Source organism: Zootoca vivipara, chromosome 2 (genome assembly GCF_965207765.1).
Source record: "Zootoca vivipara chromosome 2, rZooViv2.hap1.1, whole genome shotgun sequence".
Classification (NCBI taxonomy): Eukaryota; Metazoa; Chordata; class Lepidosauria; order Squamata; family Lacertidae; genus Zootoca; species Zootoca vivipara.
Genome location: NC_142584.1, coordinates 105,368,985 through 105,396,928, shown reverse-complemented (window position 1 = coordinate 105,396,928; position 27,944 = coordinate 105,368,985). Strand labels below are relative to the sequence as shown.

General features: G+C 46.5%; 2 protein-coding genes across 6 annotated transcripts; one reads left to right on the top strand and one right to left on the bottom strand.

Moving 5' to 3' along the window:
- Positions 1-51: 51 nt before the first annotated feature.
- LOC118080098 (E3 ubiquitin-protein ligase TRIM39-like) lies at positions 52-13,901 on the bottom strand. The gene is made up of 7 exons (XM_035105027.3): positions 13,482-13,901; positions 12,062-12,157; positions 9,982-10,212; positions 6,888-6,910; positions 4,945-5,063; positions 3,097-3,153; positions 52-1,224 (listed from the first exon to the last, which is right to left on the bottom strand). Exons 1-7 carry the CDS (start codon positions 13,899-13,901, stop codon positions 707-709), a joined length of 1,464 nt encoding a protein of 487 aa, XP_034960918.3. The 3' UTR covers positions 52-706.
- LOC118080936 (zinc finger protein RFP) lies at positions 13,823-27,390 on the top strand. Of its 5 annotated transcripts, none has more exons than XM_035106983.3 (8): positions 13,823-13,960; positions 18,463-18,898; positions 19,487-19,582; positions 21,777-22,007; positions 23,294-23,316; positions 24,008-24,126; positions 25,407-25,436; positions 25,754-27,390. In XM_035106983.3, the coding sequence occupies exons 2-8, from the start codon at positions 18,476-18,478 to the stop codon at positions 26,260-26,262; spliced, it is 1,431 nt and encodes a 476-aa protein (XP_034962874.1). In that variant the 5' UTR covers positions 13,823-13,960; positions 18,463-18,475; the 3' UTR covers positions 26,263-27,390. The 5 variants fall into 5 exon arrangements, with proteins under 5 accessions (XP_034962874.1, XP_034962873.1, XP_060126837.1 ...); XM_035106982.3 differs by lacking the exon at positions 13,823-13,960 and adding an exon at positions 15,766-15,920; XM_035106984.3 differs by lacking the exon at positions 13,823-13,960 and adding an exon at positions 15,844-16,036.
- The last annotated feature ends 554 nt before the right edge of the window (positions 27,391-27,944 follow it).

The following is a 27,944-nucleotide window of genomic DNA, read 5'->3' as shown; positions in this document are numbered from 1 at the left end:
CCAAAAATATCGTAACAGAACCGCAAAATAAAAAATGAGTCATAACAAAGGTTAATTTTTTTATAACTTTATTGATGGATTAACGATATGATTGAAAGACTGCAATGGCAACATCAAATCACAGGTTTATTAAATGTAAAAAGCTAAAGAAAAAAACCTGAGGAGTTACATGCTAATAAACAGTATAGTTGAGTTTGACCAAACTGCAGGAGGCAATGGAAGACAGGAGTGCCTGGTGTGCTCTGGTCCATGGGGTCACGAAGAGTGAAGAGTCAGACAGGACTAAATGACTCAACAACAACAAAAGGGTGATGATTATTAGAATGACAAAAGGTGGCGGGAGATTTAACCCTTTCCTTCTTTGCTTTGGTCCCAAGTATAATCCCTCCTCTGAAGCAGCTATTTGCATTGGGAGGAAATCCCCCATTGGCACCACCAAGAGTTGCAAAATTAAAGGAACATTATTTGCAATATTATAGTGCTTCTTTGCTGTACTGAATTAAAAAGCAATCATCTGCACAGTCAAACCAAAACACCTTGGTCCTTTGGTCCTTTGTTGAAGGGGAATGTGGGACAGCAGCATGGGATGGAAACATACATCCAAAGACAATGTGCACAGAAATGATATCCACTCCTCTTTGGGACTAACATCTGGACTTGTCTGAGCACGCAGACAAGGCAAAGCACAGGCCAAGGACCATGTGCTTTAAGAGCACAGCTGGAGGGGAGTTGATGAATCTACAATCCGGAAAAAGGGGAAAACTTCCTCCCCTTCAAAATCAATTGACTTGAAAATAAAGAGGCGGGTCCTATCTTCAGCATCATAAAAAGCCACAGTCCCTGCTTCATAGTTCAAAGAAACTTGGATCTCTATTGGATCCTCTTCTGGTTCCAAAATGGTAGGAGGTGAAGTCAGAGCTTTGTACTGATCATAACTAAAGCCCAACGCCCAGATCCCTTCATCAGGTTCAAAATCAATTTCTCTATCCCTCTCCACAGACTCTCTGGCTACGCCTACAGCCCAATGGTCAACATCTTCGACATCCACCGTCCAATAATGTTTCCCAGAGCTGAATCCCTGCGTTCCAAGCACACAGCGAGCGTATTGAAATCTCTTTGGATTGTAGGGGTAGTCCTGACGGACATCTCCCCACCATACTGATTTTCCATCAGAAGACACAACATACCGGGGATGGGCTGTTTCCAGATCCAACACCACATTTTCTGAAAGAGAACCAGAAGCAGGGCAAGACAAACGCTTAACAGAATCAGTTACTTCCGTAAGGTAGCGTACCGAGCTCGCAAATTGCATGCATTCTTTAGAAGGGGAGAAATGCAGAACCAATTAGGCCAATTCATACAATCAAATTGGCATGGTGAGGATACAGGGGCACATGCAGGGTGAGAGTTGAAAGCTGGAGACTGCGTGTGCAGAAACAAAAATGAAATTTACATTTGCTGCTTCACCCACTTCTGCCTCTGGCAGGGGCAAAACTTGGATTTATTTCACCAGGGCCAAAGGCTCAGTTTGACTGGGGGACTGGGAGTCTCAATGGTGCCCCTCCGAAGGCTTCATCTCGGGCAAAAACCCTGGCTAGCCCCCCTGTATGGCTCTGCCTCTGGCACCACCCAGCATGGCCTGTGGCCCTAGGAAGGCTGTCTTGAGAGAAAAGAAGGGGGGTTTTGTACGCAACAACAGCAGCAAGGATGCTGCTTGCCAAGGGGTAGAAAGGAGATAAAATCCCATCAAAAGAGGAGTGGCAAGTAAAACTGCTTGAATAAATGGAACTAGCGAAAATGACGGAAAAGATCAGGGATCAACCGACCCAAAAGTTTAAAAAGGAATGGGAGATTTATAGGCTATATTTAAAAGAACATTGTCCCCATATTAAAACTTTAGAATGCTTGTTTGTTTATTATATTCAGTGGATATAAGGAATAGCAGGTAAAAAGGTAAAGGGACCCCTGACCATTAGGTCCAGTCGTGACTGACTCTGGGGTTGCGCGCTCATCTCGCATTATTGGCCGAGGGAGCTGGTGTATAGCTTCTAGGTCATGTGGCCAGCATGACAAAGCTGCTTCTGGCAAACCAAAGCAGCACATGGAAACGCCGTTTACCTTCCCGCTGTTTATCTACTTGCATTTTGACGTGCTTTCGAACTGCTAGGTTGGCAGGAGCAGGGACCGAACAACGGGAGCTCACCCCGTCACAGGGATTCGAACCGCCTACCTTCTGATCAGCAAGCCCTAGGCTCAGTGGTTTAACCACAGCGCCACCTGGGTCCCTTAAGGAATAGCAAGTTAGGTGTAAATATTAAGGGAAACGATATACAAATGGTTGGAAATAAATTTTAAATTTTCTTTCTCATTTTTCTTTTCTTTTTCTTTTCTCCTTCTTTGGTATTTATGGTTTGTATTTGTATAAGGATTATAATATTTGTTTTATATGTTTGTGTTTTTTACAAAACTTAAATTTATAAAACTTAAGTTTTACAAAACTTAAATAAAATAACCGTAAAAAAATCAAAACTTTAGAATGCTTTGAATAACTCTCGGAACTCCGTAAGGGATATAATGCAGGCTATGTTTATTGAAAAATAGAGGAAAGTAACAAGGAAACAAAGAACCCACACCAAGGAAGTCAGAAGTCGATGGCTGAAATATTTTTGTGTTTTCGCATTGCACTGTTTTATTTCATTTTTGTTATTTGTGAGTTATGTGCTGTGTGTTTTTGTGTGTGTGTTTTTTGTGTGTGCAGTTTATAAACCATTTTTTTATTTTTAAGGAAGGCTGTCTTGAAGAGTATGTGGCCCTTGAGCTGGAAAATGGTTAATGTAACCCTTTCCACAACACCATTTCCCCCAATCTAAGTCCCCCTTGAGCTATTTACTTGCTGGGGGTGGTGGTGGTTTAGACTGGAGTGACAGCACAGGGACTAACTCGCTTCCTCCGCCCCTCAGCACTGCTGCGAGGGCCTCAGTCCAGTTGGATCTCCCCCTGCAGCAACTTTTATCTCAAGAGAGAAACATCAGGACATCAAATGCTGGAACTCTCCAACACCTGGCCTGTTTTCGCTCTCCAGAACTAGAAGCTTACCTCTTTTCCATTTTGAGTTGACCTTGTTGGACTGAGAACAGTTGGGCTCAGAACAGTCTAGGAGGAGAAGAGAGAGCAAGGTAAAACACCCACCATAAGGCTAACAGAAGGGACCTTGCAGCCTGTTTAACCACGCACCAATGAAGCATTGTTGTTAACTACAATAACCATTCACAATAATTATCAACTAACGCATGAATCATGTTCTTAAGGCTAACTGACAGATGAACAACATCTATGATATGACGAATGATTCTGTTAAAGTGAGGGCAGCCGTAGTGGTAAGAATGATAAAACAGGGTGATCAAGTGAATTCTGGGTAGCAAAGAGTGAACACCCTTTCCCCCCCACACTTACGGTAAGGTGCATGAGTTGTATAATGGGGACTTGATAGCAATAGAGAAGAATAGAGATTATTCTCTCCTCCACCCCCGATGTCATAATGATGTCAGGCGACCCTTTCCCCCCTCCCCCCACTTCATGGGTCTAACAGAGAGCTTTGCAAGGGGCTTCACTAGGCCAGAATCTCAGCTAATCGCCAGGCCTTGCAAGGTGCTCAGCAAAGCTGCCTTTTTTTTAAGAGTTCTTTGCGCAGGGCTTCTCAGGCACTGCTGATTAGCTTTCAAACCCCTTTTCGACTGAGCCTGGTCATTATCTGCCCTGCTCTTGATGGCGGGTGCAGAGAAGACGCTCACGGCATAGATGGGGAGGCCTGGTGCAGGAGATTGGACGAGATTACCCTCATGGTCCCTGTCTGTACAGGGGGAGAGAAAGGGTTAATAGGTAGACCAATAGAAAAGCCCAGAGGCGGAGCCTACCTGCTTTTAAAAGGCTTAGCCAGAGGTTTAGAGAGTTGGAAATAGACAGTTAGTTCGGTTGGTTTCTTGTGGGTGGGAAGCATAGGAGTCAGAGTGGGTTAGAGACAGAGGGAAGACAGAGAGAGTCAATCTGATTACAGTGGTACCTCTGGATGCAAACGGGATCCATTCTGGAGCCCTGTACGCACCCAGAGCAGTACTTACCCTGAAGCACCGAATCTGCGCATGCTCCCTGTGTGATTCTGCACGACATAATTCGGCACGTTTGCGCATGTGCGAATCGCCGAACCCGGAAGTAACCAAACTTCTGGGTTTGGCGCATATGTAACCCGTGTTGTACGCAACCCACACAATTCGTATCTAGAGATATGACTGTGCAGTAGGGTGATGACTTTTGCATTTTTTTTCTCAAAAATTATTTCCTGTAGCACAAATGGATGAACTTCTGCCTATTAATGACTAAAATGAGGTATAGTCCATTCAAATATTTAAAAAGGTTACGCACAAACAGTTTTTAATTTTTTTGTATGCCGTTTTACCATTTCATAAAATTGTATTAACAATTCTATATATATTTCGTATCAAATTTGGACACAACACCACATTCCACAATGGGGAGTGTTCTTAGCAACATAGGGTATACAAATGTCACACCTGCGCAAGGTAAAAGCCCCTTTTTGGGACCTCAAAACTCAGCCAGCAGACCCTGCTGGGCATGCTGGGAAAAGAACCTACAGGAGAGGTAGCAAAACATCATCCTCTAGCGGCGTCTATACTGTTACTGCAGCTGAAAAAAACGCTTCCTTGTGTGTTTGATGACCCTAGTTGCCCCTGGTCTTAGTCAGACCTTTTATCTAACCCACCAAACCACACAAGCACAAAGTCACTCGCTTTTTCTAGTAATGAGCACCATGGGGAAAAGCGACGCTGCTGGCATCACTCTGCTACGCTTCTCTTAAAGGTACAAAGCTGCTGGCCATAAGGGCCTGTTTCATTCCTGCAATCCGATTTAGGGTTCTCTCATACAAACCTCTGACTCTCCTCAGAGAACTCGTCAAAGATGCACTTTCTTGAGAGAATTGCCTGAGCCTTTCCTTCATGTCTGTAGAAGCAGGTGTAGCTGGAAACTGAAACTTCTCTGTCTCACATCTAGTGGGAGAAAGCGAGATATTCAAAGGACCACCCTCAATCTATTTGTACAGTCCCTTATTTTAACTGCCACCTTTTTTGCTTCACAAAGGCTCGCTAGCAGCCTCATCCGCCACTTGATAGCATAGGGGTGCTATGATGGTAAAAAGTTTAATTTCGGCCTCATAGTTAATGGGATAAAGGTGAATGCTTAAGTGTAGGAGCCTTATAGCTGTGGCCCCTTCAGCAAGCTTTTGAGTTCTCCAGTAATCTTTGGCCATTTCTAGATTACCTGCTTATTGAGCATACATACATGCCGATTTGCTTCAAAGGAGATTGGATGACATTGGCTATTTAATGAGCTTTCATCCCAATTCGTTTACAGGGAAGTGAAGTCAAAGCAAGCATCACTCCACACTTTATAAGTACATCTCCCTGTCCTTATCTCAATAAAAGTCTGATCTTTTGAGGAAGCAGCTACATTGTGCAAAACCTTGCAATCAAATTGCCGGTATGTGACTGAAGTAGCATCAGTCTGGAAAGCACTTTTAATCAAGCAAGAAGTTATGCTAAGCAACAGATTGGGCACCGGGAGAAGACGGGGTAGGCAAGGAAAAACAAAGCACAAAAATTGTGCTAGATCTTGTAGTCACGTCGACTGAGGTCCGGTGGATGGTGAACTAGGCAGAGAATCGATTACTTATTCATCCCAGAATCCTAGGTGTAGCTGTACCTGCTATCTGTAGCACCTGGGAGAGTTCCAAGGTGGAGACTGCAGGCTGAATAAGGTCTCTTCTTGGTGCCACGGGGATCAGGTTACATTCCTAGGAGTCTGGGATGAAGTAATGATAGGACTCAGCAAATACAGTGGTACCTCTAGTTACGAACTTAATTCGTTCCAGAGGTCCGTTCTTAACCTGAAACTGTTCTTAACTAGAGGCGTGCTTTCGCTAATACGGCACGCGATTTCCGTTCTCATCCTGGGGCATTAACTTGAAGTAATTATTCCGGGTTAGCGGAGTTTGTAACCTGAAGCATTTGTAACTCAAGGTACCACTGTAAAACATTTTAGTGTGTTGTAAAGTGCAATATACAAATGTGACACTGGATGGCGACAGTGCGGTGTTTTTTAATTTTTTTTTTTAAAAAGCATTTTCACAGGATTTTTAAAAAAGAAATATGTGTGTAAATTCCACCATGGCTTCTTTACCTAGTTCAACATCCAAAATTTTAATCCCTGTTTTTGCTTACACAAAGGCACCACTGTTTCTTTTTACTTCTGTGCTCCGCATAAAAAGGAACCCTGAGTTGCATGCCACAAGGGCTGTATATCCTCAGATATGATGAGACGGAGGTCTCAAGAGTGGCATTAGGCTCCCCAAGCCTGGGGATCCCCTAAATCAGAGGTGACAAACCTCTGCCCTGCCATTGCATGTAGCTGTTGAAAACGGAGAGCACTCAGGCCTGCTGGGAGATGGGGATGACGACTCACAGTCATCGCAAAAGAGATAAAGAGCCCTGGAACTCTGGGTCCTCCCTTTGGGCTAGGCTCTATGTGTTTGGTTTTACTAATCAGGACTCCCTTGTCAATCCCAATTTAAGACCTATAGGAATAAAATAAGAGGGTGATGTATTCAAAATTATTGGGGAGTGGGACTGAGGGCAGGAAGGCCCTTAATGAAATCCAAAAGCCCTGCCCCACTGACTTGCCCATTGTGGTCCAATGATGGTTCCCTGCAGCCTCAAAACAGTAGCTAAGATGCCATTAAAAGGGTTGTTGGGGAGGGGAAAGAGGGCCACAAGTAAGCCAAGCATTGTTACAGAGCAAAAGCAGAAGGCAGGTACCTGTCCAGTATGCTTCCGATACCCTAGAAGTGAAAAGAGCAAAGACAATTTAGCTACATTTTGCACACGGTATAATTTCAATTTAATGGGTGACATCCAATGTTAATAATACTCAGCCATTGGTTTCAATGGGTCTGCTCAGAGATTGACTTTGCAGGACGTCAACTATATATACCGTGTTTCCCACATTTTAAGACACCGTCTTATAATTTTTTTACTCAAGAAAATAAGCCTATGGCTTATTTTCGGTGTGTGTGTGTGTGTGTGTCTTAGTATGGTTCCTGCCTCCTCCTGCCGCGACCGGTGTTGCTGCTGCTGGGCTGGCAGCACCCTGCGAAGGCAGGAGAAGCCGGCCAGACCGCTGGGGGGGTGGGGTAGAAAAAAGTTCGGAGTGCGTCCCAATGGCAGCACTCCTCATGCGCCACAAAAGCTACCAAACAACTGGGGGGGGGAGCTTAGAAAGGCGGCCGCTCCTCATGCACCTGATGGCAGCGCTCCTCATGCACCACAAAAAGGACGCAGAAAGCCGGCAAACAACTGGAGGGGGCTAAAAAGCAGTGAAGCGGCGGCCGCAGCTTTAAATGGCTCACTAGGGCTGCCGAGGCTAGATCGCGCCTTCTGTCCCGCGCCTGCGCTGCGTGCCAGGTTTTGCCCGATCCGTCGGGGAGCAGGGAGCGCTCAGAATCCGGTGAGGGGGTCTTTCTTCCTATTCGGGCGCCCGAGCATCGCCGCTCGAGAGGCCGGAGGCTCTCGGCGGGGTGGTCTGGAGGAGCGATCGCGAGCTCTTGGCTGGCTGGCTGGCTTTCTTTTTGTTGCTCACGGAAGGCGGAAGGGGCCAGCAGGGCTCCCGCCACCGTCAGTCGCCCCGCCGCCCCTCTGCCTCGGGCCATGCAGCCCACAACGTTCCGGCAGCGCGGCTCCCGCTGCCGTCAGTAACCCCGGCGGCGCGGAAGGGCTAGCGGACCTCCGGCCGCCGCTCTGCCTTGGGCCATGCGGCCCACAATGTTCTGGCGGCGCAGAAGGGGCCAGCAGGGCTCCCGCTGCCGTCAGTCGCCCCGGCGGCGTGGAAGGGCCAGCGGACCTCCGGCCGCCGCTCTGCCTTGGGCCATGAGGCCCACAATGTTCTGCCGGCGCGGAGGGGCCAGCAAGGCTCCCGCCGCCGCTCTGCCTCTGGCCATGCGGCCCACAACATTCTGGCGGCGTGAAGGGGGCCAGCAGGGCTCCCGACGCCGAGAGGTTTCCCCGTCCGGGCGCTCGGCCCAAGTGGAAAAAAGTCCTGGGAAGAGCGGGGAGGCTCCCAGCGTGGCTCGCCTGGCGACGGGCTCAATTCATGCACCCCCTCCCATCTGGTCTCAAGCCTCTCTGAGGCTCTAAAAGAAAGCAATATGGTACGTCTTATTTTCGGGGTATGTCTAATATTTCGCGAATGCATAAAGACCCTGCCATGGCTTACTTTCTGACTACGTATTAAAAAAGGGGAAACACGGTATATATACTGTGTATATATATATATATATATATATATATATATATATATATATATATATATGAACTATTGTTTGTCTCTTTGCTATGTTCCAATGCCCTTTTATTGATTTTACACTGCTTTGTGCGGCTTATACTGCTTTGTGCGGCTTTGTATTAATTTCTGTGCTAGGCTGCTACTGCATTGATTGTTTTATCCAATTATATTTGTTTTTAATTTATTTTAAGTTGTGAACTGTGTAGAGTGCAGTTAATTGGGTGGTATGTAGTTACAAAAAAATGGATGAACAACGCTAGGGTCGGGGAAAAGCCGGGTCAATTTCACCAGCATACTTGGATCTCCAATTGTAAACTTACCCTACATGACTTCACAATGGAGAACTGAGGTCACGAGCACACTATCATTAAAGCACACAGCTTCAACCAAAGAATCCTGGAAACTGTAAGCTAGTTTCCTCCCTATGGCATATATCTAGCTAAACTCGAAGTCCCTAAGCACTGGAGGGCCTTGGGCTGATGTCATGGCCTCCCCTCAGCTGGCAGATGCAGCAGTTGTGCTATCGTATAATAGAAGGGCAAGGAATGTCAGTTATATGACAGTCATCAAAGTCTCTTGTCAGTCATAGAAACCTCTTGTCTTCAGTGCCAAGATTACAACTGCTGAATTTACATGGTTCAGCATTCCATCAATTACCTCATCCATTTCAGTCTGCTTTACATAACTTGGTTTGCATTTTATGTTTGTATATAAAGGGTAGGAATAAAGTGATAATCAATTACAAAATAACTTGACAGTCACATGTCCACTAGCTTCTTTGGCTTCAAAAAACATGGGATTATAGCCAACGCTATAGTCCAGAGGTCGGCAACCTTCGGCCCATGGGCCGTATCCAGCCCACGGAGGCCGTTTATCCGGCCCATGGGCTGCCCGTGAACCGAGCCGCCTGCTTGGCGAGTCCCCCGTACGCTGCGCTAAACCGGTGCAGCATGGCGTGGGGACTCATCAAGTGGCACCGGAAATGGCGCCTGTGCCAAAAATCGCATTTGCGCATGCCCAGACGCCGAAAATCGCTTAGCGCAGGCACCATTTCTGCCATCTGTGCAGCCGCAGAAGCGATTTCCAGTGCTGTGGACATGCGCAGATGCCATTTCTGGCGTCACGCTGTGCCCGTCCGGCCCATGGCCGGATAACCTTGTCAGCGCCTGCTATAGTCATTCTACCCTTTGCTGTTGTTCAAGAGACATGAGACTTTGAAAGTGGTGTCATTTCACACACACACACACACACATACCCCTTTGCAATTCCAACTCATTCTGAGAAGGATGAGGGATGCCTACGCAATGAGAGCAACTTACTTGCAAAAAAATCAACCATCAGTGGCCATTTTTCTTATTAAACCATTACGTATTATCACACATGCAGTGAGTTGCTGGCCAGCCGCCTCTGCCAACCAATTTGTGCTGGCTATGAATCAATATCGGATTGGAATACCAGCTCCTAAAAATTCATTTGCTGCTTGGCCACCCTTATCTGCCATCTCAACAATCAAGTCACCGATGCAGGATATTTCTGTCATGAACACATTCTGGTTCAGAATACTAGACCTACCTCCAAGAATTCATCTGCTGATTGATTGCCCTTCTTTTCTATCTCACCAATCAGATCGCTGATGTAGGATATTTCATCCTCAAATTTGTTTGCATAATCTTTTCTTCTCTTCTCCACCTCTCTTTTTATGTCTTCCAACCTCGCCAGCTGGCGTTGCTCTTGTTCCTCCAAAAACTGTCGCTGGTGTTGGAATTCAGACACAATCTCCTCCCTCTTGGCTTCTGCCTCTTTCTACAAATGACAATGGGATGTTCTAACAGATTGCCCAATCCAGATCCTAATCATATCACATTGGAATACATATCACGTACTCAGTGGGCGGTTTTCCTGGAAAAATAGGTGCGGGTACTCACCATGAAATTGTTATAGCGTCACACTTTTTAACAACAACAAAAAGAGGTGCCGGTACTGCGTACCCCCCTGGGGGGGAAAGCACTGCACGTACTTGGAATTAATCAATTAATCAATTAAAGTCTCTTTCAGGTGTTCACATCAGATGTTAAGAAAACATATGAGGAGGGTGTTAAATGAGCACACCAGCCATTCATTGAACAGAAACTAAAATGGGATATAGGAGAACATTAAAATATTTCAACTCCTGTGACTGTAATTTTTAAACTTACGGAAGACGGAAAGGGAGAAAGAAGGAAGGAAGTAGAGAGGGAAAGAAAGAATAAGAATGAGGGAGAGGAAGAAAGATGAGAAGGACGGAAGGACGGAAGGAAGGAAGGAAGGAAGGAAGGAAGGAAGGAAGAAAAGAGGGAGCAGGAGGGAGAGAGGAAGGAAAGAGGGGAGAGAAGGAAAGAAAAAGAAAGAGGGAGAGAAGACGGAAAGGGAGAAAGAAGGAAGGAAGTAGAGAGGGAAAGAAAGAATAAGAATGAGGGAGAGGAAGGAAGGAAGGAAGGAAGGAAGGAAGGAAGGAAGGAAGGAAGGAAGGAAGGAAGGAAGGAAGAAAAGAGGGAGCAGGAGGGAGAGAGGAAGGAAAGAGGGGAGAGAAAGAAGAGTAGGAAAGAAGGAAGGGAATAAAGAAGGAAAGAAAAAGAAAGACGGAGAGAAGACAGAGATAAAGAAGGAAGGAAGGAGAAGGAAAGAAAGAATAAGAACGAGAGAGAGGAAGAAAGAAAGGGAAGGGGGGGGGTCGCCACCTTGATTCAGCGCCAGAAAAGAGCGCGAAGGGACCCAGGGGCAAAAAGCATTTCCCGTGCAGCATGAGGCAGCGGGAGTCCGTTTTAGCAGACGTGTGTAAAGCCTCACAGTTGCACGTTCATGAGGCTGAGCCGCTGCTGAGCTCACGTTCATGAGGCTGAGCCGCGGCAGGAGGAGGAGGAGGTGAGGCAAGAGGTGGAGGAGGCGGCTTGTCGGGTCGGTGCCCGGCAGCACCGTACGGAGAGTGCCGAGCCTCTGCGACGCAGCAGTGCTCTGTAGCACTTTGAATCCTCCTCCTCCACGCGATGCTGCTGGGTGCTTTGTCTGTGCTGCAGCAGCAGCAGCAGCCGTTTCCAGGCGCCGAGCCGTGGCAGGAGGAGGAGGATTCAAAGTGCTACAGAGCACTGCTGCGTCGCAGAGGCTCGGGACTCTTCATGCGGCACTGCTGGGCACTGACCCGGCAAGCTGCCTCCTCCTTCTCCTGCTGTGGCTCAGGGCGCTCCACGCAGCGCTGCTCCGGCCGCCTTTCTACCCCCCCCCCAGGCCCCAGCTGTTTGTCGGCGCTTTGTCAGCGCGGCGCTTCAGCAGCAAGGTCCCGCTGGCTGGGGCGCTCGGCGGGCCACATGACGAGGTCTGGCGGGCCGGATTTGGCCCGCGGACCTTGAGTTTGACACCCGTGCCTTATAGGGTTGCCACACTCAATAGAAGACAGGACTTCTGTGCCTTTAATTGCCCTGCTCTCTTTTGAGTCTGGAAACCCTAAAGAGAAACCAGCAGACCCTTTGCTTGGAAATTAAACAAAGGGTCTGCTGGTTTCTCTTGTAAGGTTTCCAGACTCAAAAGAGAGCAGGTCAATTAAAGGCACAGAAGTCCTGTCCTCTATTGAGTCTGGCAACCCTAATGCCTTAAAAGGAGGAGTCGTGCCAATTCTTACCAATAGCTCCTGGCATGGCTTCTCACCATTTGATTTAACCGACAGAATCTTGTTTCTTTCTTTTTTCAGTTCCTTTAGATGTCCAAGTAGTATACCCTAAGGACAGACAATGGATGATACGGTAGATTTAAAGTTTCTGCAGACTGAGAATGTTTTATTTGCAACAAGCAGCAGACTTGAAAATGTTTAGGGTGGGGCAGAGGGAGCCTGCAGCTGACCAGAAGTGGCTGGGCTCTCAACTTCCATCAGCGGCAGTGGCACAGGTCCGAGTAGGGTTGCCAGACTCAATAGAGGACAGGACCTTTGTGCCTTTAATTGCCTTGCTCTCTTTTGAGTCTGGAAACCTTAAAGAGAAACCAGCAGACCCTTTGCTTGGAAATTAAACAAAGGGTCTGCTGGTTTCTCTTTAAGGTTTCCAGACTCAAAAGAGAGCAGGGCAATTAAAGGCACAGAAGTCCTGTCTTCTATTGAGTCTGGCAACCCTAGGTCCGGGAGAAGTGGCCAAAACACACCCAACTCCCACACCCTCCACACAAAAAGCAGGACGGTGCTTAAAACACACACCACACAATACTGGGGATCCATCCAGGCTCTTTTATAAAGTCTGGATTTTTTTTTAAAAAAAAAAAGTTGTCCTTTTTTAAAATTAGCACTTCATGTGGCAACCTGCAAAAAAATATATATCCAGAAAACGAAAAGGCAACCATTTCACTATAAATGCTATGTGCAAGGAAGACCCTGAGACAGAAACAGCTGTGGCTGCTTAAGACAGGAATTGCCAGCCTTTGGGGGCCAATGGACACCTTGGAATTTTGAGGAAAAATTACTGTAAACCCCAGTCACAAAATGGCTGCCAGACTTGAAAGAGGATGGCCCACAAAATGGTGGGGGGAGGCTGCCCACTACTGGGGGCGAAGGGTGGGTCTCTCTGGAAGTACCAAAGATCAACCTTGGCAGAGAGCTCCGTGAACCACTATCACGTGACGTTTCAAACAGGATTGGCACAGTGTGGTTTGAAGCTAACCCTGATTGTAGATTTGAAACACCAGCTCTGAAAAGAGGAGAAATATACTAAGTAAGCTATCTGAAGAAGTGTGCATGCACACGAAAGCCCATACCAATGACAAACTTAGTTGGTCTCTAAGGTGCTACTGGAAGGAATTTATTTTTTATTTTGTTTCGACTAAGTGAAGTGTTCACCTTCTTCTGGGGGGGGGGCGCTACTCACCTGTGACCCTCAAGGTGCTGCTACGCTACAACTCCCATCACCCCTGGCTGGGTTTAATGGGAGTTGGGCTCAAAACACTTGGAAGTCCACAGGTTCCCTTTCCCTGTTGTATATCATCGTTATATCACAACTGCACCAGCCATACACATCACGCTACTGCATTCTTTGCTAAAATGCACCAAGTCATTTTACCTTGTAATCTGCAGCAGCTGTTTCTGCAGAAATAACACGGTGGTTTCTGTGAGCCTTGGATCTCTCGCAGAACATACAAATAAGGGTATTTTCTGTTTTGCAGAAGAGACTCAGAGGCTTCCTGTGCTCCTTGCACATTTTCTCCCTTCCTGGACTTTGCTCCAGCTGCAGGCGGAGCTGCTTAGCTGCTTCCACCATGTTCGCCAGGCGCCGGTTGGGTTTTAGGCTTTGCCAGGAAGCTTTTCTTCTGCAATCCGGGCAGCAAATGGAAGCTCCCGATCTTTTCCAATACTTAGTGATGCAGGATCGGCAAAAGTCGTGCTGGCACTCCGTGATCATTACTGGATCCTTGAAATAATCCAGACAAATGGAACAAGTGACTTCATCCTGAAGGTGTTTTGCAGGATCCGCGGTAGCCATGATCGCCGAAGCAGCAACAGCAGCAGCTGTTTTCCGGGAGCTGGAGGAGAAAAGGGAAGGTGAGTTTCGCTTTCGTGTTCCTGCAATCGGGCGTCTCTTTTCCCCAGGCAGACTCACAAGCAGGAAGCCTGGGCGAAGAGGAAGGAGTACGTTTATGTATTTTGACCCTAGTTAGCAGATTACTAATTAACTCAAAAGTATGAAGTCGCTTTATTGGGTCACAGCTGCTGGCCAGGTTTCAGTCAATAGTACTCTCTTGCAAGATGCAGCCCAAACACTTTCTCCGTTTGAAATATCTAGCATTGTGATAGTGGTGAAGGAAAAAAACTGCAAAGCTTGCTTCGTTAGCACCGTTATGTATCTTTAAGCGCCAGGCGGTGAAGGGACAGGATCTCGCTCCCGCTCTCCATGGGCTGAGTGTAGCTTTGCAGTTTGGGCCAGCGAGTCTGGCTGTTAACCAGAAGGTTGGTGCACAAGGGACGGCTGTGGGCAGGATTCCTACATTGCAGGGGGTTAGACCAGATGACCCTTGGGGGTCCCCCTTCCAACTCTTCAATTCTGTGACTCAATCAAAATAATATAAAATAGTGGCAAGATTTCAAAGTGGCCAACCTGGGGGGGGGGTAGTTCTACTAGCAGACTCCTAGCACTCCTCCATTTACAGCAAGGGTCTTGCAGGGATTGACCTCTGAAGCATGCTCAACCGTCCCATATTCAAAGTAATATATTAAATAAATTTGAAAAGGGAAAGGACAGAAGAGTGTGCCTTCACACAAATACTCCTATCTTGAAAACATGCATCTTAAAACAAAATATTGCCACCCACACTGTTATTTTTCTGGCGCAATTTTAAGATGTTCCTTTACTCGCAGGCATTTCGTAACGTGAGGGGGGTGATATAGGCCTGGTTAAGTGGTTGTCCTGGTTGCGTTATTTTGCTGGGATGGTGACTTAAAAAAATTATTATTATTACGCTATGAACATTTTCTTTATCATTTTTGATCACAATGGTTCTTTTGATCTACAATTTATCTATAATGTTTAGCATGCATGGAATCTTTTAAAGAATCCTTGTTAAAATTCATCTTGTTTGCTTTCGCCCAGTTGTCTAATCTGTTAAGGTCATTTTGAAGTGTGATCCTGTCCTCTGGGGTATTAGCCACCCCTCCCAATTTGGTGTCATCTGCAAACTTGCTCAGGATGCCCTCAAGCCCATCATCCAAGTCATTGATGAAGATGTTGACTAAGACTGGGCCCAAGACAGAACCCTGTGGCACCCCACTAGTCACTTCTCTCTAGGATGAAGAGGAGCCACTGATGGGCACCCTTTGGGTCGGTCAGTCAGCCAGTTACAAATCCACTGAATGGTAGCATTGTCTAGCCCACATTTTACCAGCTTCTTTACAAGAATATCATGGGGCACCTTGTCAAAGGCCTTGTTACTATTCGTTCCGCACCCTTCCCAAGCTCCTGCGCCTTTAAGTGTTTCCCGGCAGGCAGGAAAAGAATAGTCCAGTAGTATTTGCCAGCATTGTATATCCAGGGTGGGGTAAAGTGCACCTGAACACCCCCCCCCATGCCTCTTAAACACATTTATTTATTTAAAGTATTTCAGGAAAAGCTTGCAAAGCAGTGGGCATAAAATTGCTGCAAGCAACACCGATATAACGACGACGACGACGATCAGAAAACAGCTGTTTGCTTTCTTCTCCCTTAAGGAAACCACCTGGTGGTTGTGGCAGCAAACCCAGCTCATTTCCTTATTTCCAGTTTTTTTAAACGCCCCGCTCCCTTTTTTTCTGTTGGTTGGTTATAATCCAGATGGGTGCCTTATTGGAGAGCTGACGCAGCCGGCAGAGATCTCCCATTGGGAGCGCTGTGCGGGGCGGAGTTAGGCCGCTGCTGAGCTCTCTCCTTATGCTGGGCCGGGCCGGGCTTTTGCCTTGCAGGTCGGCTGATGATTCCCGGGGGTCGGACGCTGTATTTTAGCAGGCGAGAGCAAGAGGGGAGCAGAGCAAGGTAGGTGGGCGGGCGGGCGGGTGGAGAGAGAGCTGCAGGCGACATGGGCGGAGATGGGGCAGCTGAAAAGCCATGGAAGGAACCCCGGGAGGTCCGAAGCGTGGTCTGCTTAAGAGGTTTTGCTTTTCTAATTTAAACTGGTGGCAGTGTGGCGTAGTGGTTAGAGCGCTGGGGGGGGGTAGGTTCAGAAAAGAGCAGCCAGAATGATCAAGGGGGTGGAGGAGTGACTCCCCTAACAAGGAAAAGCTGCAACGTTCGGGGCTTTTTAGTGCAGAGAAAAGGTGACGTGAAAGAAGCATTTAAAATTGTTAATGGCACGGAAAAATGTTTTTCTCCCTCTCGCACAGCTCTAGAACTCGTGGGCATCCCGAGAAAGAAGGTTCAGGTCCAGCTTTAGGATTGGTCACTGTTTGGAGCCGTCACAGTGTTTCAGCCTCGCCTACCTCGCAGGGTTGTTGTGAGGTTAAAATGGGGGCATAGCTGCCAAGTTTTCCCTTTTCTCACGAGGAAGCCTATTCAGCATAAGGGAAAATCCCTGTAAAAAAGGGATAACTTGGCAGCTATGAATGGGGGTGGGATGGGAGAGAGGAAGCACGTGTGTCACCTTGTGCCCATTGGAGGAAGGTGGGGTCAAAAAGTACTATAAATTAATAAAACAATTAAGGGGGGGAGGCTTGTCTAAGGGATACACATTGTGTGGGTTTTTCCTCTATTGAAGCATCCCTGTAGAAAAACTATAGACTGCAAATGCGCCATGCATTTAAAGTATATCCCCCCCCAAAAAAAATAGAATCATGGGAACTGTAGTTTACCCCTCACAGAACTACAATTTATTAAACTACATTTCCCACCATTCTTTTGGGGAAAAGAAATAGGCAATGTGTGTGCTTTAAATGCAAGGGGTGTACACCTAGAAACAAATTGTATTGGGCCACAAATAAACCAAATGAATAATAATGTTTTCCTATAATAATAACGTTTTGGCATTTTTGTAGTTTTTGCTTGGTGTAAATGCTGCAAGACAGATTCAAAGTAATTAAGACAGGCTCAACCCTTGACAATAACTTCATCAGCCCAGTAGTTTGCAACAAAGAAGGAAAAGGAACCAACTTTGTTCCACTTTATGAAAGCGTTCCTGCCAGGGTATTTAGACTCATCCATCCTCTTCTACTCCCCCAAGCCCAGGAAAATAATTATTTAGTGCTCAAATTTAGTGCTGGGGGGGGGGCGTTCCCTGGGAAAGGAGCAGGCCTAGAGGAAAACTGCTCAGTGTGGATGAGGCCTTATTAGAGGCAGTTCTGCCAGTTTATAATCCGCCTTTAACCGTTTGCAGATGGCTTTAGTGTTAATGACTTCGGGTACTTTCGGATGGCGGCTTTGCATTGCAAATGAGAATATTCAGATATTGCACCTAGGTTATTGGCAGCAATGTTTTAAGCAACATCAGATTTCCTCCTTAAAAGTTAAATTTGGATTAAAGGGAAGTGGGCTGGCAATTATATGCTGATGTTGCATAACAATTTGTTGTATGTTTTTATGCCGATGTTGTATGAACTCTGTAGTACCCGCCCCCCCCCCATAAACACCCATCCTTCATCCTTAAACAGCATACAGTATGATAGGGCACATTGGGCTGCAACCCTGTACTGTACACACAATAGGATCAGGTTGCTTGAATAAATCTTTAATAGTGCGTCCTTCATCAGTATGGCCAACCTGCTGAATGCAGCGAGAGTCTGCATTTATTTTACAATTATTGTCATAAAACTTGTAAGCGGCTTACAAAAAGAATAAAGTAATAAGCAGTAAAAAAGTGTAAAAGCAATTAAAGGTAAAGGGACCCCTGACCAGTCGTGGCCGACTCTGAGGTTGCGTGCTCATCTCGCATTATTGGCCAAGGGAGCCAGCGTATAGCTTCCAGGCCATGTGGCCAGCATGACAAAGCCGCTTCTGGCAAACCAGAGCAGCACACGGAAACACCGTTTACCTTCCCGCTGTAGCGGTTCTTATTTATCTACTTGCATTTTGACGTGCTTTTGAACTGCTAGGTTGGCAGGAGCTGGGACCAAGCAACGGGAGCTCACCCCGTCACAGGGATTTGAACCGCCGACCTTCTGATCAGCAAGCCCTAGGCTCAGTGGTTTAACCACAGCGCCACCTGGGTCGGTGCAATTATTACACTTAAAAAAAACAAAAAACTTAAATCAACAGTAAGCTAAAAACCAGATTAAAGCACATGTCAACTTTCTGCATGTCAGGATAGGCTTCCCCAAACAAATATGTTCTGAGCAAGTACCGAAAAGTGAAGGCGCCTGCCTGATGTCAATAATTTGCTCCGTTAAATGTTTCAGGGAAACTATTCAACACATACGTTTGTCCCTCTAAGAGTTAAAACCACCTTCAAACACAGCTGTTGGAACTTCCCATCACTCCCTCCATCGCAATCTAGTTCTCCCATAAGGCAACCACTTCCTGGTTGCAGAAAGGAGACGCCCCTCTCTGTAAGCAAAGGAAAACTAAACTTTGTTCCTCTGCGTTGCAGCTAGAAGACGCCAATGGCTGCGCCGAACCCAGAGAAAAGCCTCCAGGATGAAGCCACCTGTTCCATCTGCCTGGATTATTTCCAGAACCCGATGATGGTCATCGACTGTGGGCACAACTTCTGCCGGGACTGCATTGCCCAGTGCTGTGAAGGGTCCATTGCCAACGTGTTCTCCTGCCCGCAGTGCAGAAAACCCTTCCCTTGGCAGAACCTGCGGCCAAACAGGCACCTGTGGAATATCGTTGAGCTGGCCATGCAGTTCAGCATGCGGCGAGCCAAGGAGTCGGGAGAACAGAAGCTCTGCAAGAAACACCAGGAGCCCCTGAAGCTCTTCTGCGAATACGATCAAACGTCCATCTGCGTGGTTTGTGACCGGTCCAAGCTGCATAAATATCACAATGTGATTCCTATAGAGGAGGCTGCTCAGGTTTACCAGGTAACGTGGGTGGCTGAGAGGGGCTCGTAATTTTGGGGGGGGGAGGGGGGAGATTTTCAATCATGTTTTTCATACAGTGATTGCTAAAAACAATAATGTTTGATTCCCAAGGGAGGGTCAGTTAACAGCCGAGCTTGTTGCCAAGGTGACAAAATGAAGGTTACAAATGCAAAGGATAAGTGAAGGGTTGATATAATTATGTACAAAGTGGAGGCACTGCTTATCTCTTGGCTACTGCAAACTTTTTCAGTTGCTGATTAATGGGAATTTAGATGAAGAAAAAAACTTTAAAACCTGCCTGGTGTTTGAGCACCACAAATACAGAAAAAGGAACGGCATCTATTGTATCTCAGCGAGTGGGTGGCTGGAAGAAAGCCGGTCTTATTTGAAGATTGTGTGTGAAATATGCCAGAGGAGCGGTTTTAGATTAGTTTAATACAGCATGGAATGCAAATTAGCAATCTGATGGTATTTAGATGTTGTTCCAGCACTGAGCTTAAATAATTTTCTCTCGCATGTACTGTAGCTGCTTATTTGAGAAGGACATGGTGAATGGCTCAAAAACTGTGTTATTTGCATCTGTCTTAGGAGAAAATACACCACTGCTTGCAAACTTTGAAAGAAGAGAGAGACAAGATTTTATCATTTAAATTAGATGCAGAGAAGCCAAGCCAGGATCTGCTGGTAAGTGCAAGCACAATCGGAAGTTGGTTTTTAATTTGTATATGGTGTTTCTACATTTCTGTGTTGGGAATTTCAGCTTTGCATGTGTTATCCATGCAGAGTGCCAGTTTTTAAAACCCCAAGACTACCAGTTTATCACCTTTAGCTGTTTGATCCAATTCAGTAAAGTGTACACCTGGAATTGATGTGAGTTCAGTTCAGGTTTTGTATAACAGCAATTAATCAATTTGTATACAGGAGAGAATCTTTTGAGTATCTATTTTTATTAATGTTTAACTGTTTGGCGTTTTATTATGTTTTTGTATGTGCTGGAATCTGCCCAGAGTGGCTGGTAAAACCCAGCCAGATGGGTGGGGTACAAATAATACTATTATTATTATTGCTACTTTTAATAATACATGCATATATACACTCTCACAAGACATATAGATTGCCTAAGGTGAGCAATAATAGTACTTAAACTTTTCTTGTTACAAAGTCTAGATCAGGCATCCCCAAACTTCGGCCCTCCAGATGTTTTGGACTACAATTCCCATCATCCCTGACCACTGGTCCTGTTAGCTAAGGATGATGGGAGTTGTAGGCCAAAACATCTGGAGGGCCACAGTTTGGGGATGCCTGGTTTAGATTCTTAAGATTTCAGGAACGGATTAAATTCGTAAGTCGAGGCACCACTGTACTATGTTATGGTTTCTAAACATCCCCACAACTTTTATCTATGTTAAAGCTTGTTCATGCTCACTAAATAACATTCCCTATACTTTCGTAATATGCTTGCTTGGAGACATACACATTTCATCTGGATAATGCCGATTCTCAATTTGCTTTGATGAACCCATCCTGACATTAGTACATCGGCTTATGATTCTTCTTATCGTGACAGCCATATAACCACCTCATCATGTTTGGAGATTCCATCATCCAAAACTTACAGGCCGCTGAGAAGATGAGCAAAACTTTCAGTACCTTTATCACTCACCTCACATGACAAATTTCAGCTAAATGGGGGTTTCCCAAACTTGGTTCCCCAGCTGTTTTTGGGCTACAACTCCCATCATCCCTAGGCAGCAGGACCAGTGTTCAGGGATGATGGGAATGGTAGTCCAGAAACGGCTAGAGACCCAAGTTTGGGAAACCCTGGGCTAAACTTTAACCTCAGACATTAGAGTTATAAGTTCCAACGTGGTTCTGTGTTTTATAAAAAAAAAAACCTTTCAACCTGGTGCATTAAGTTGATACCTGTTGCCCCCCCCCAAGTGTTATGAGCATGCTTCATGCACCTGTGAACTAGCCCTTGGCAGCTGGATTCTGAAAGTAGCGACTTTACAAGAGCATCTAATTATAATCTGTTCGATGAGTTTCAGTTTCAGCTGGTGTTTCACAACACCAGCTTCTCTTTCTGCAAAAGAAGACATGGCAACACACATCTACAACTCGGTGCAACACCATTTTGCTTTATATCAGGGGTCCCCAAACTACGGCCCCCGGGCCGGATGCGGCCCAATCGGCCTTCCAATCCGGCCCGCGACGACTCCCGCCGCCCGCTGCCGCCGCCCGCTCTCACGGCGCGCGGCGCAGCGACGATCTAAAAAATCGGCAAAAAATCGCCGAAAATCCTTTGTGCGCATGCGTATGGGCCTCTCCCGACCCGGAAGAGGTCATTTCTGGTGCACTTCCGGGTCGGGGGAGGCCCATACGCATGCGCACAAGCGATTTTTGGCGATTTTTTTCCCGTGCGTGTGCGCATGCGCACGGGCGCGCACTCCCCCGCCCTCCGGCCCGCTGCGCGCGCACTCCCCTGCCCTCCGGCCCAGCGCGCGGTCGGCGCGGCGGGCACCGGCCCGCCGCGCAGAAAGTCTGGGGACCCCTGCTTTATATGCAATGGAAGCAGCCTGGGGAACAGCTGGATTTTGACATTGCAAAGCAGGTGAAAGGACCTTTTAGCCCTGCAGGGGTTGCTGAGCTACACTTTCCATCAACCAGCGGGCCAGGGATGTTGGGGGTTATAGTTCAGCGACTTCTGGCAGGCCAAAGGACGCCCGTGCCTCTCGCAGAGACATTTGATAGCGCGCTGGAACACACAAAATGGCGCGTTGTGTGTCAAGGTGCTTTCCAATGGGTGGGTAAGAAATATTATGAATTAAAAAACAGTGTCGCCGTCCCCCTCCCCACTGTTTGCACCTGTCCCAATCAGGCAGAAACCGAAGCCGAGAGGCAGAAGCTTATGTTGGAATTTCAGCAGCTCCACCAGTTTCTAGAGAAAGAAGAACAACTCTTGTTAACCCAGCTGCAGAAGCTGGAGATAGAGATAGAGAAGAAGAAGGAAGAGCATGCAGCTAAATTTTCCGAGGAGATTTCCCATATCAGCACCCTAATTGGCGAGCTGGAGCAGAAGGGTCAGGAGCCGCCAGGTGGGCTGATGCAGGTAACACTGTAAATCAATAAATGCCATTATTTAAGGGCCGTAGCACAGTGATAGCACATGCAGAAGAAAGTCTCGGGTTCAGCTCCCGGCATCTCTGTGCCGGAGGGGAGGCTTTGCCTGAAATCTTGGGAGAGCTGCTGCCAGTCAGAGTAGCCAATACTGAGCTAGATGGACCAATGGCCTGATATGTTCCTTGTTATTTCCCATTTTGTTGCATCCTCCTCATTTGGCCTTCTCGCTCCTCTCGCCGCATTCCTCCAGTGGCGCATCGTTGCGGGGTTAACACCTTTCCTGATCTCTGGAAGCCCAGTATTTTGAACCTGGGGGGAAAGATGACCTGAGTTTCTGCTGGTGTTGTGTGTCCAAAGCAGGGCCTTCTTCCCCCTCAGCAGAGCAAGATCTTAGCCTGTACTGTGTGGTTTGTTGGCATCCATCTGCCTCGAGAGACAATGGAGTGCGTCTCCGGGGGGTGAAGTCAAACGGCTGTATTAGTTACCTCCCTGGGATACAAGCCTGGGCAGGGTGTATGAAGGTCCTGGGCTGCCTAGACGACAAGATCCCCCCACTCTCAGCCTCATGGATGCTGTTGAAAGGAAAGCAGAGCAATACATTTGGCACCTGCTTGGCTGCAGGAGTTGCCAGAAGGAGGTGTACAAGGTGACTTAGGGACTCCACTCCGGATTTGTGTAGGGTTTACTCCAGGGGGTCAGCAACCTAAGGCCCATGGGCCACAAGCAGCCCACAGGGGTCATTTAACCGGCCCATGAGCCGCCTCCAAACCGAGCCACTAGGTGAGCCCCCACGCGCTGTGCTAAACCGGTGCGGCACGGGGACTCGCTTCCGCAGTGCCGGAAATTGCGGGCTCACGTGCGAGCGCAATCTGGCCAACAGAGGGATGGATCTCTGCTGGAGTGAAGCGGCCCGGGCGAGGTAAAGCTTGCCGACCCCTGGTTTACTCCTTAGGCTTCTCTTCTCCCAAAGATATCCCGCAAGGCATTAGGTATTGTGCTATGCATCCACAAAAAGACTTGAATTGGTTTGTTAATGCCGCCAAACTGAAACGAATGCTTTGCGGGTTGAAAGCAAAATGAGCTGGGAAGGTAGCAGGTAGTTGATGCAGCAACCTTTTGTCTAGGCCTGGTCAGTCCCTGGATTAGGGGCCACCAGGGAAACCTATGAATGCCGTTTCGAGTTTTATGATGTAAGCAAAGGATATAAGATGAACCCCTGTAGAAATTAATTGGACAACCTAACCTCTCTGTCTTGTCTCCTCTTTTTCTCGCTAGGATATTGGAAGTATCTTCAACAGGTATGAGGCCGTTCTTCCTGTTGCCATTTCTCCACCCTTCACAGAAGGCCATTCTAGTAATGTTCTGCATGCGTGCCAGGATCAAAAGCAGTATGTCTGAGTGGGAGAGTGTGATTTTCAGTCCTGGTCCTGGTGGCAGGCTTTTCAAAACCATCTGCTAAGGAGGGAATGCTGTACTACGTAGGCCTTTTTTATATATACAACATTTTTTATTAATTTTTTTCCCAGTTTGTACATCTCAAAATAAACATTTTACATCATGCCATGAAACAATGGACTTAACCTCCTTCGCTTTTCATGATTCTTCTTGCTCTCTTATTCTATAAGTTAAACCTACTGCTTCCGCAAATTCTATCATCTTAAAGTTGCCAACCTTCCTTACTAGAGATCTTGCTCACTTTCCATCTTTGGGCTTGGACTACGTCGGCTGTTGGTCTGATCCACCGGGATGCTTCTTGCATCCTTCCCCTTCTACCTAGATTTCTCTGAATTTTCACTAGCATGTGCCCCTACCCCACACCCTACCCCACACCCAAAGTTGCAAATCCATTGGCCAATGTCCTAGTTCACCTTCGTTCAGCTTGGCCAGCTGTTTACAGTATGTAGATACATTCTGCGCCTGATGTTCTGAGAAGCTGCGGGTTTAATAAAGATTTCTTTTCCTGCGGCTTCCTGTTTGTTAAACCTCTAGGTGCAAGAGGGGCAAATTTCAGTTTCCTACTCCACCTGATTCTTCGGAGCTCAGTACAATGGTTCAGGAATTCTCCAAAGAGAGTGCTTCACTGCAGGGCAAACTGAGGAAATTCAGAGGTACTAAATGGGTTTCTGAAGCTGATCGCTGGGGTGGGAATTTTACTATTGTTCTTATTTAGCTCTTTATCTAGGCAATCAGTGAATGCTTGTGCAAATCACATTGCACCTTTGTATAATACCTATCATTAAAATACAGGGGGCTGGATTCAGAATAACTTGGTGATTCTTTAATAATAATAATAATTATTATTATTATTATTATTTATACCCTGCCCTCCCCAGTGAGGGCTGGGCTCAGGGGAGCTAACACCAAATATAAATTACAATAAAACGTAATAGAAAACAACGACAACAACAAACAGTTAATTAAAATACGGCTTAAAATGCAGCCACATTTTAGTAATAGCCCATAAATCAAGACCATAAAGGGAGGAAACATCAGATATTCACCTGAGCCAGCTGTCCATGCTGGTCCTACATGGGCCAGCAAAAAAGCCAAGGGAAAATTTATATACCAAATCCCATATATGGGTTCAGAGTGAGTCTAAGCCAAAGGCCAGACAGAAGAGCTCCATCTTGCAGGCCCTGTGGAAAGATGTCCTGCAGGGCCCTGGTCTCTTGTGATGGACCGTTCCACCAAGTCGGGGCCAGTGCTGAAAGGCCCTGGCCCTAGTTGAAACCAATCTAACCTCCTTGAGGCTTGGGACCTCCAAAGTGTTGTTATTTATGGACCTTAAGGTCCTCCGTGGGGCATACCAGGAGAGACGGTCCTGTAGGTACAAGGGTCCTAAGCCGCATAGGGCTTTAAAGGCCAAAACCAGCACTTTAAATCTAATCCTGTACTCCACCAGGAGACAGTGCAGCTGGTAAAGCACTGGATGAATGATCCCGCGGCAAGGACCCCGTAAGGAGCCTCGCCACGGCATTCTGCACCCGCTGGAGTTTTAGTGATTGAAATTGTTGGGATTAGTTTGTGATGACTAACTTGTCCCTTTGATTTCAAGGATCTTAATGTCCTGGATCCATCCCAGTGGTATAAAACTCTGTGCATGGTTGTTAGGGTTACAATATTGTGAGCCTGATGGTTTTATTGCTATCTAATAATAATAATAATAATAATAATAATAATAATAATAATAATAGTTTCATTGCTGTAAATGTGTGCTCCAAGGCTTGATGCTTACAAAGGAGAGAGAAATGTGTAATACTCCTAAGGCTTTAGAATGGTGCATGTAAATTGATGGTGTATTAATATACAAAGTTCATTTGTTGCTAAATATAACACATTAATGAATCACAGAAGTTTGCATATGCTTATCCGCCTTTTCTTCCTCTAGAGACTTTGGATGAACAAAAGTGGATAAATGGTAAGTCCCTACAGATTCTGGATATCTCACGGTAAAGATAGATTCATGCTTTTTTTATTTTAAAAAAGAAAAGAGGCAGCGGGGCCTGGGCAACCTGTGGTTTTCCATATATTGTTGGACCATAACTCTCTTCGTTCCCAGCCATGCTGGCTGAGACTGATGCGAGTCTCATATCAGGAGGAACGCTCAATAAAGAGGCCGCCTTCAGAAATGACCACCCGCAGCAGATGAACAGTTACTTGTTTTTTACATTGGTCTTTGGGAAGGGTTCTTGGAGCTTGGCTCCATGCCTGACCGTTGCATTTGATCTCTTGCAGAGAACGTGAAACTGGACCCCATGACGGCTCACCCTCGATTCATTGTGTTTGATGGCCAGAAAGCTGTTGCATGGGGATCTGTCCGCCAGGAGCTGCCCTACAGCACCGGGCGATTTGACCCCACCCGCTGCGTGCTTGGCTGTCAGGGATTCACGTCCGGGAAGCACCATTGGACAGTAGATGTGAGCAAGGGAACTTTCTGGGCTGTGGGTGTAGCCAAAGAATCTGTGAAGAGGAAAGGACAGCTGAATATGGTCCCTGAGGAGGGAATCATGGCTGTGGGTTTTAACAACGGCCAGTACAAAACCTTAACGTCGCCCCCGACTGTTCTGAACCCAAGTAAACACCCCCAAAAGATTCAAATCCGTTTGGACTATGAAGGAGGAACGGTGGGGTTTTTTGATGCGGAAGAAAAGAAGCGCCTTGTTCTCTTCAGTGTCAAATTTGTGTCCAAAATATTTCCTTTCTTCCGAGTTGGGGACATGAACACTGTGCTCCGCCTGTGTTAAATTATATCTGTTCTCCTGTTGGACTTGGGTCTTTGGCCCTTCCAACAGTGAAGTAGTGTCAACAGAACTCTCTGGCTGTAACACACAATACTGAGCTTCAGCGCGGTTAATACGGCGGCGGCTTTTGACGTGCCTTAATTCTGTGATCAGGTTACTATATATTCTGAATGGAAACTGGAGCCTAGGCTTAAAGAATGTGGGAGGCCCAAATGCATACACCATGCAGCCCCAAACTTCGGCCCTCCAGATGTTTTGAACTACAATTCCCATCATATCTGACCACTGGTCCTGTTAGCTTAGGGATCATGGGAGTTGTAGGCCAAAACATCTGGAGGGCCGCAGTTTGGGGGTGCCTGCCATAAACCATTTAAAACTACTTCGTAGGTATAGCTTCTAGTATGTTTTAGCAACCTCTTTGTCTCTCCCGGCTATATTTGCTCTCATTTGGATACAGATTCCAAAGTACAACATTTGTAGCCCTCATATCAGCTGCGAGTGGTACATCTCTTTTAAACTGCAGCCTCTCAGAAATACACAGAAATGGTGATTAGACAAGAATGGAGATCCAGCTTGTGGACATATTGTGAAAAATGGGAACTGAAAGTGTGTGTCTGTGTAGGTACAAAATCGATATGAGGTGTGTGTGTGTACAGGTATTTTGCATTTGAATATTTGTGCCCAAATGAAAGCAGTATTGCAAGATACAGCCAGTAGTTAACGGTTGAGTGCAGTCAATTTATCCAAGCCAAGCTGAGACCAAGAAAGACGATGAAAATGGATAAGAAAAGTGGTGTTTTGTAATTTTAACATGGTATATACAGGGATACAGGAGATCACCTTGGTTTTCAATTGAGATCTGTTTAGGATGCCTTGTTAATGTACCTTGCAATTTTTTACATTCTGGAAAATATTTTTTTTTAAAATTGCAGACTTTTAAAAAAAAGTAGAGTAAAAGTTTATCCAAATCTGCGCATTTTAATAATTCTTTTTACTTTTACTTTTTTATATAGAATGCTGGAATGAAAAAGCACAGATGACAGGAAATGTTTAGGTACTGGGTTGTCAGAATTATTTGCTCAGCCCTGTACCTGTTTGCCAAAACTTAATAAATGCTGACATCTCCTTAAATACGTTGCCGTCCTTTACTCTATAAATACAATATTGGTCAACTTAAAAAACCATTCTGCAACCTTCTATAATCAGCTCCATTTCATTTGGAGGCTGTTTCAGTTCTTGCCACAGTTAAAACACTTGCCATTTTCTCTTTCCTTGAGTGGTTCAGTCTATAACTCGCAAATGCCAATCCAGAGGAAACTTGATGGATGTTTGCTGCAGTTTGGTGGCAAACAGCGGGTTTTCCCAGGGGAAAGCAGCAGTGTGGGTATGCCCATGGTTAGAGTCTTCCAGTGTAGGTAAAGGTAAAGGGACCCCTAACCATTAGGTCCAGTTGCGGACAACTCGGGTTGCGGCACTCATCTCGCTTTACTGGCCGAGGGAGCCGGCGTACGGCTTCTGGGTCATGTGACCAGCATGACTAAGCTGCTTCTGGTGAGCCAGAGCAGTGCACGGAAAAGCCGTTTACCTTTCTGCCGGAGTGGTACCTATTTATCTACTTGCACTTTGACGTGCTTCCGAACTGCTAGGTTGGCAGGAGCTGGGACCGAGCAATGGGAGCTCACCCC

Bases quoted from the DNA above. Each gene is read 5' to 3' on its own strand.
- LOC118080936 (XM_035106983.3), top strand. From the start codon at position 18,476: ATGGCTGCGCCGAACCCAGAGAAAAGCCTCCAGGATGAAGCCACCTGT. The intron at 18,899-19,486 runs GTAACGTGGGTG...CATCTGTCTTAG, and splicing joins AGGCTGCTCAGGTTTACCAG to GAGAAAATACACCACTGCTT. The intron at 22,008-23,293 runs GTAACACTGTAA...TTTTCTCGCTAG, and splicing joins CGCCAGGTGGGCTGATGCAG to GATATTGGAAGTATCTTCAA.
- LOC118080098 (XM_035105027.3), bottom strand. From the start codon at position 13,901: ATGGCTACCGCGGATCCTGCAAAACACCTTCAGGATGAAGTCACTTGT. The intron at 5,064-6,887 runs GTACCTGCCTTC...TTCTCCCACTAG, and splicing joins ATCGGAAGCATACTGGACAG to ATGTGAGACAGAGAAGTTTC. The intron at 3,154-4,944 runs GTTTGTATGAGA...TTCTCCTCCTAG, and splicing joins TTCTCTGAGGAGAGTCAGAG to ACTGTTCTGAGCCCAACTGT.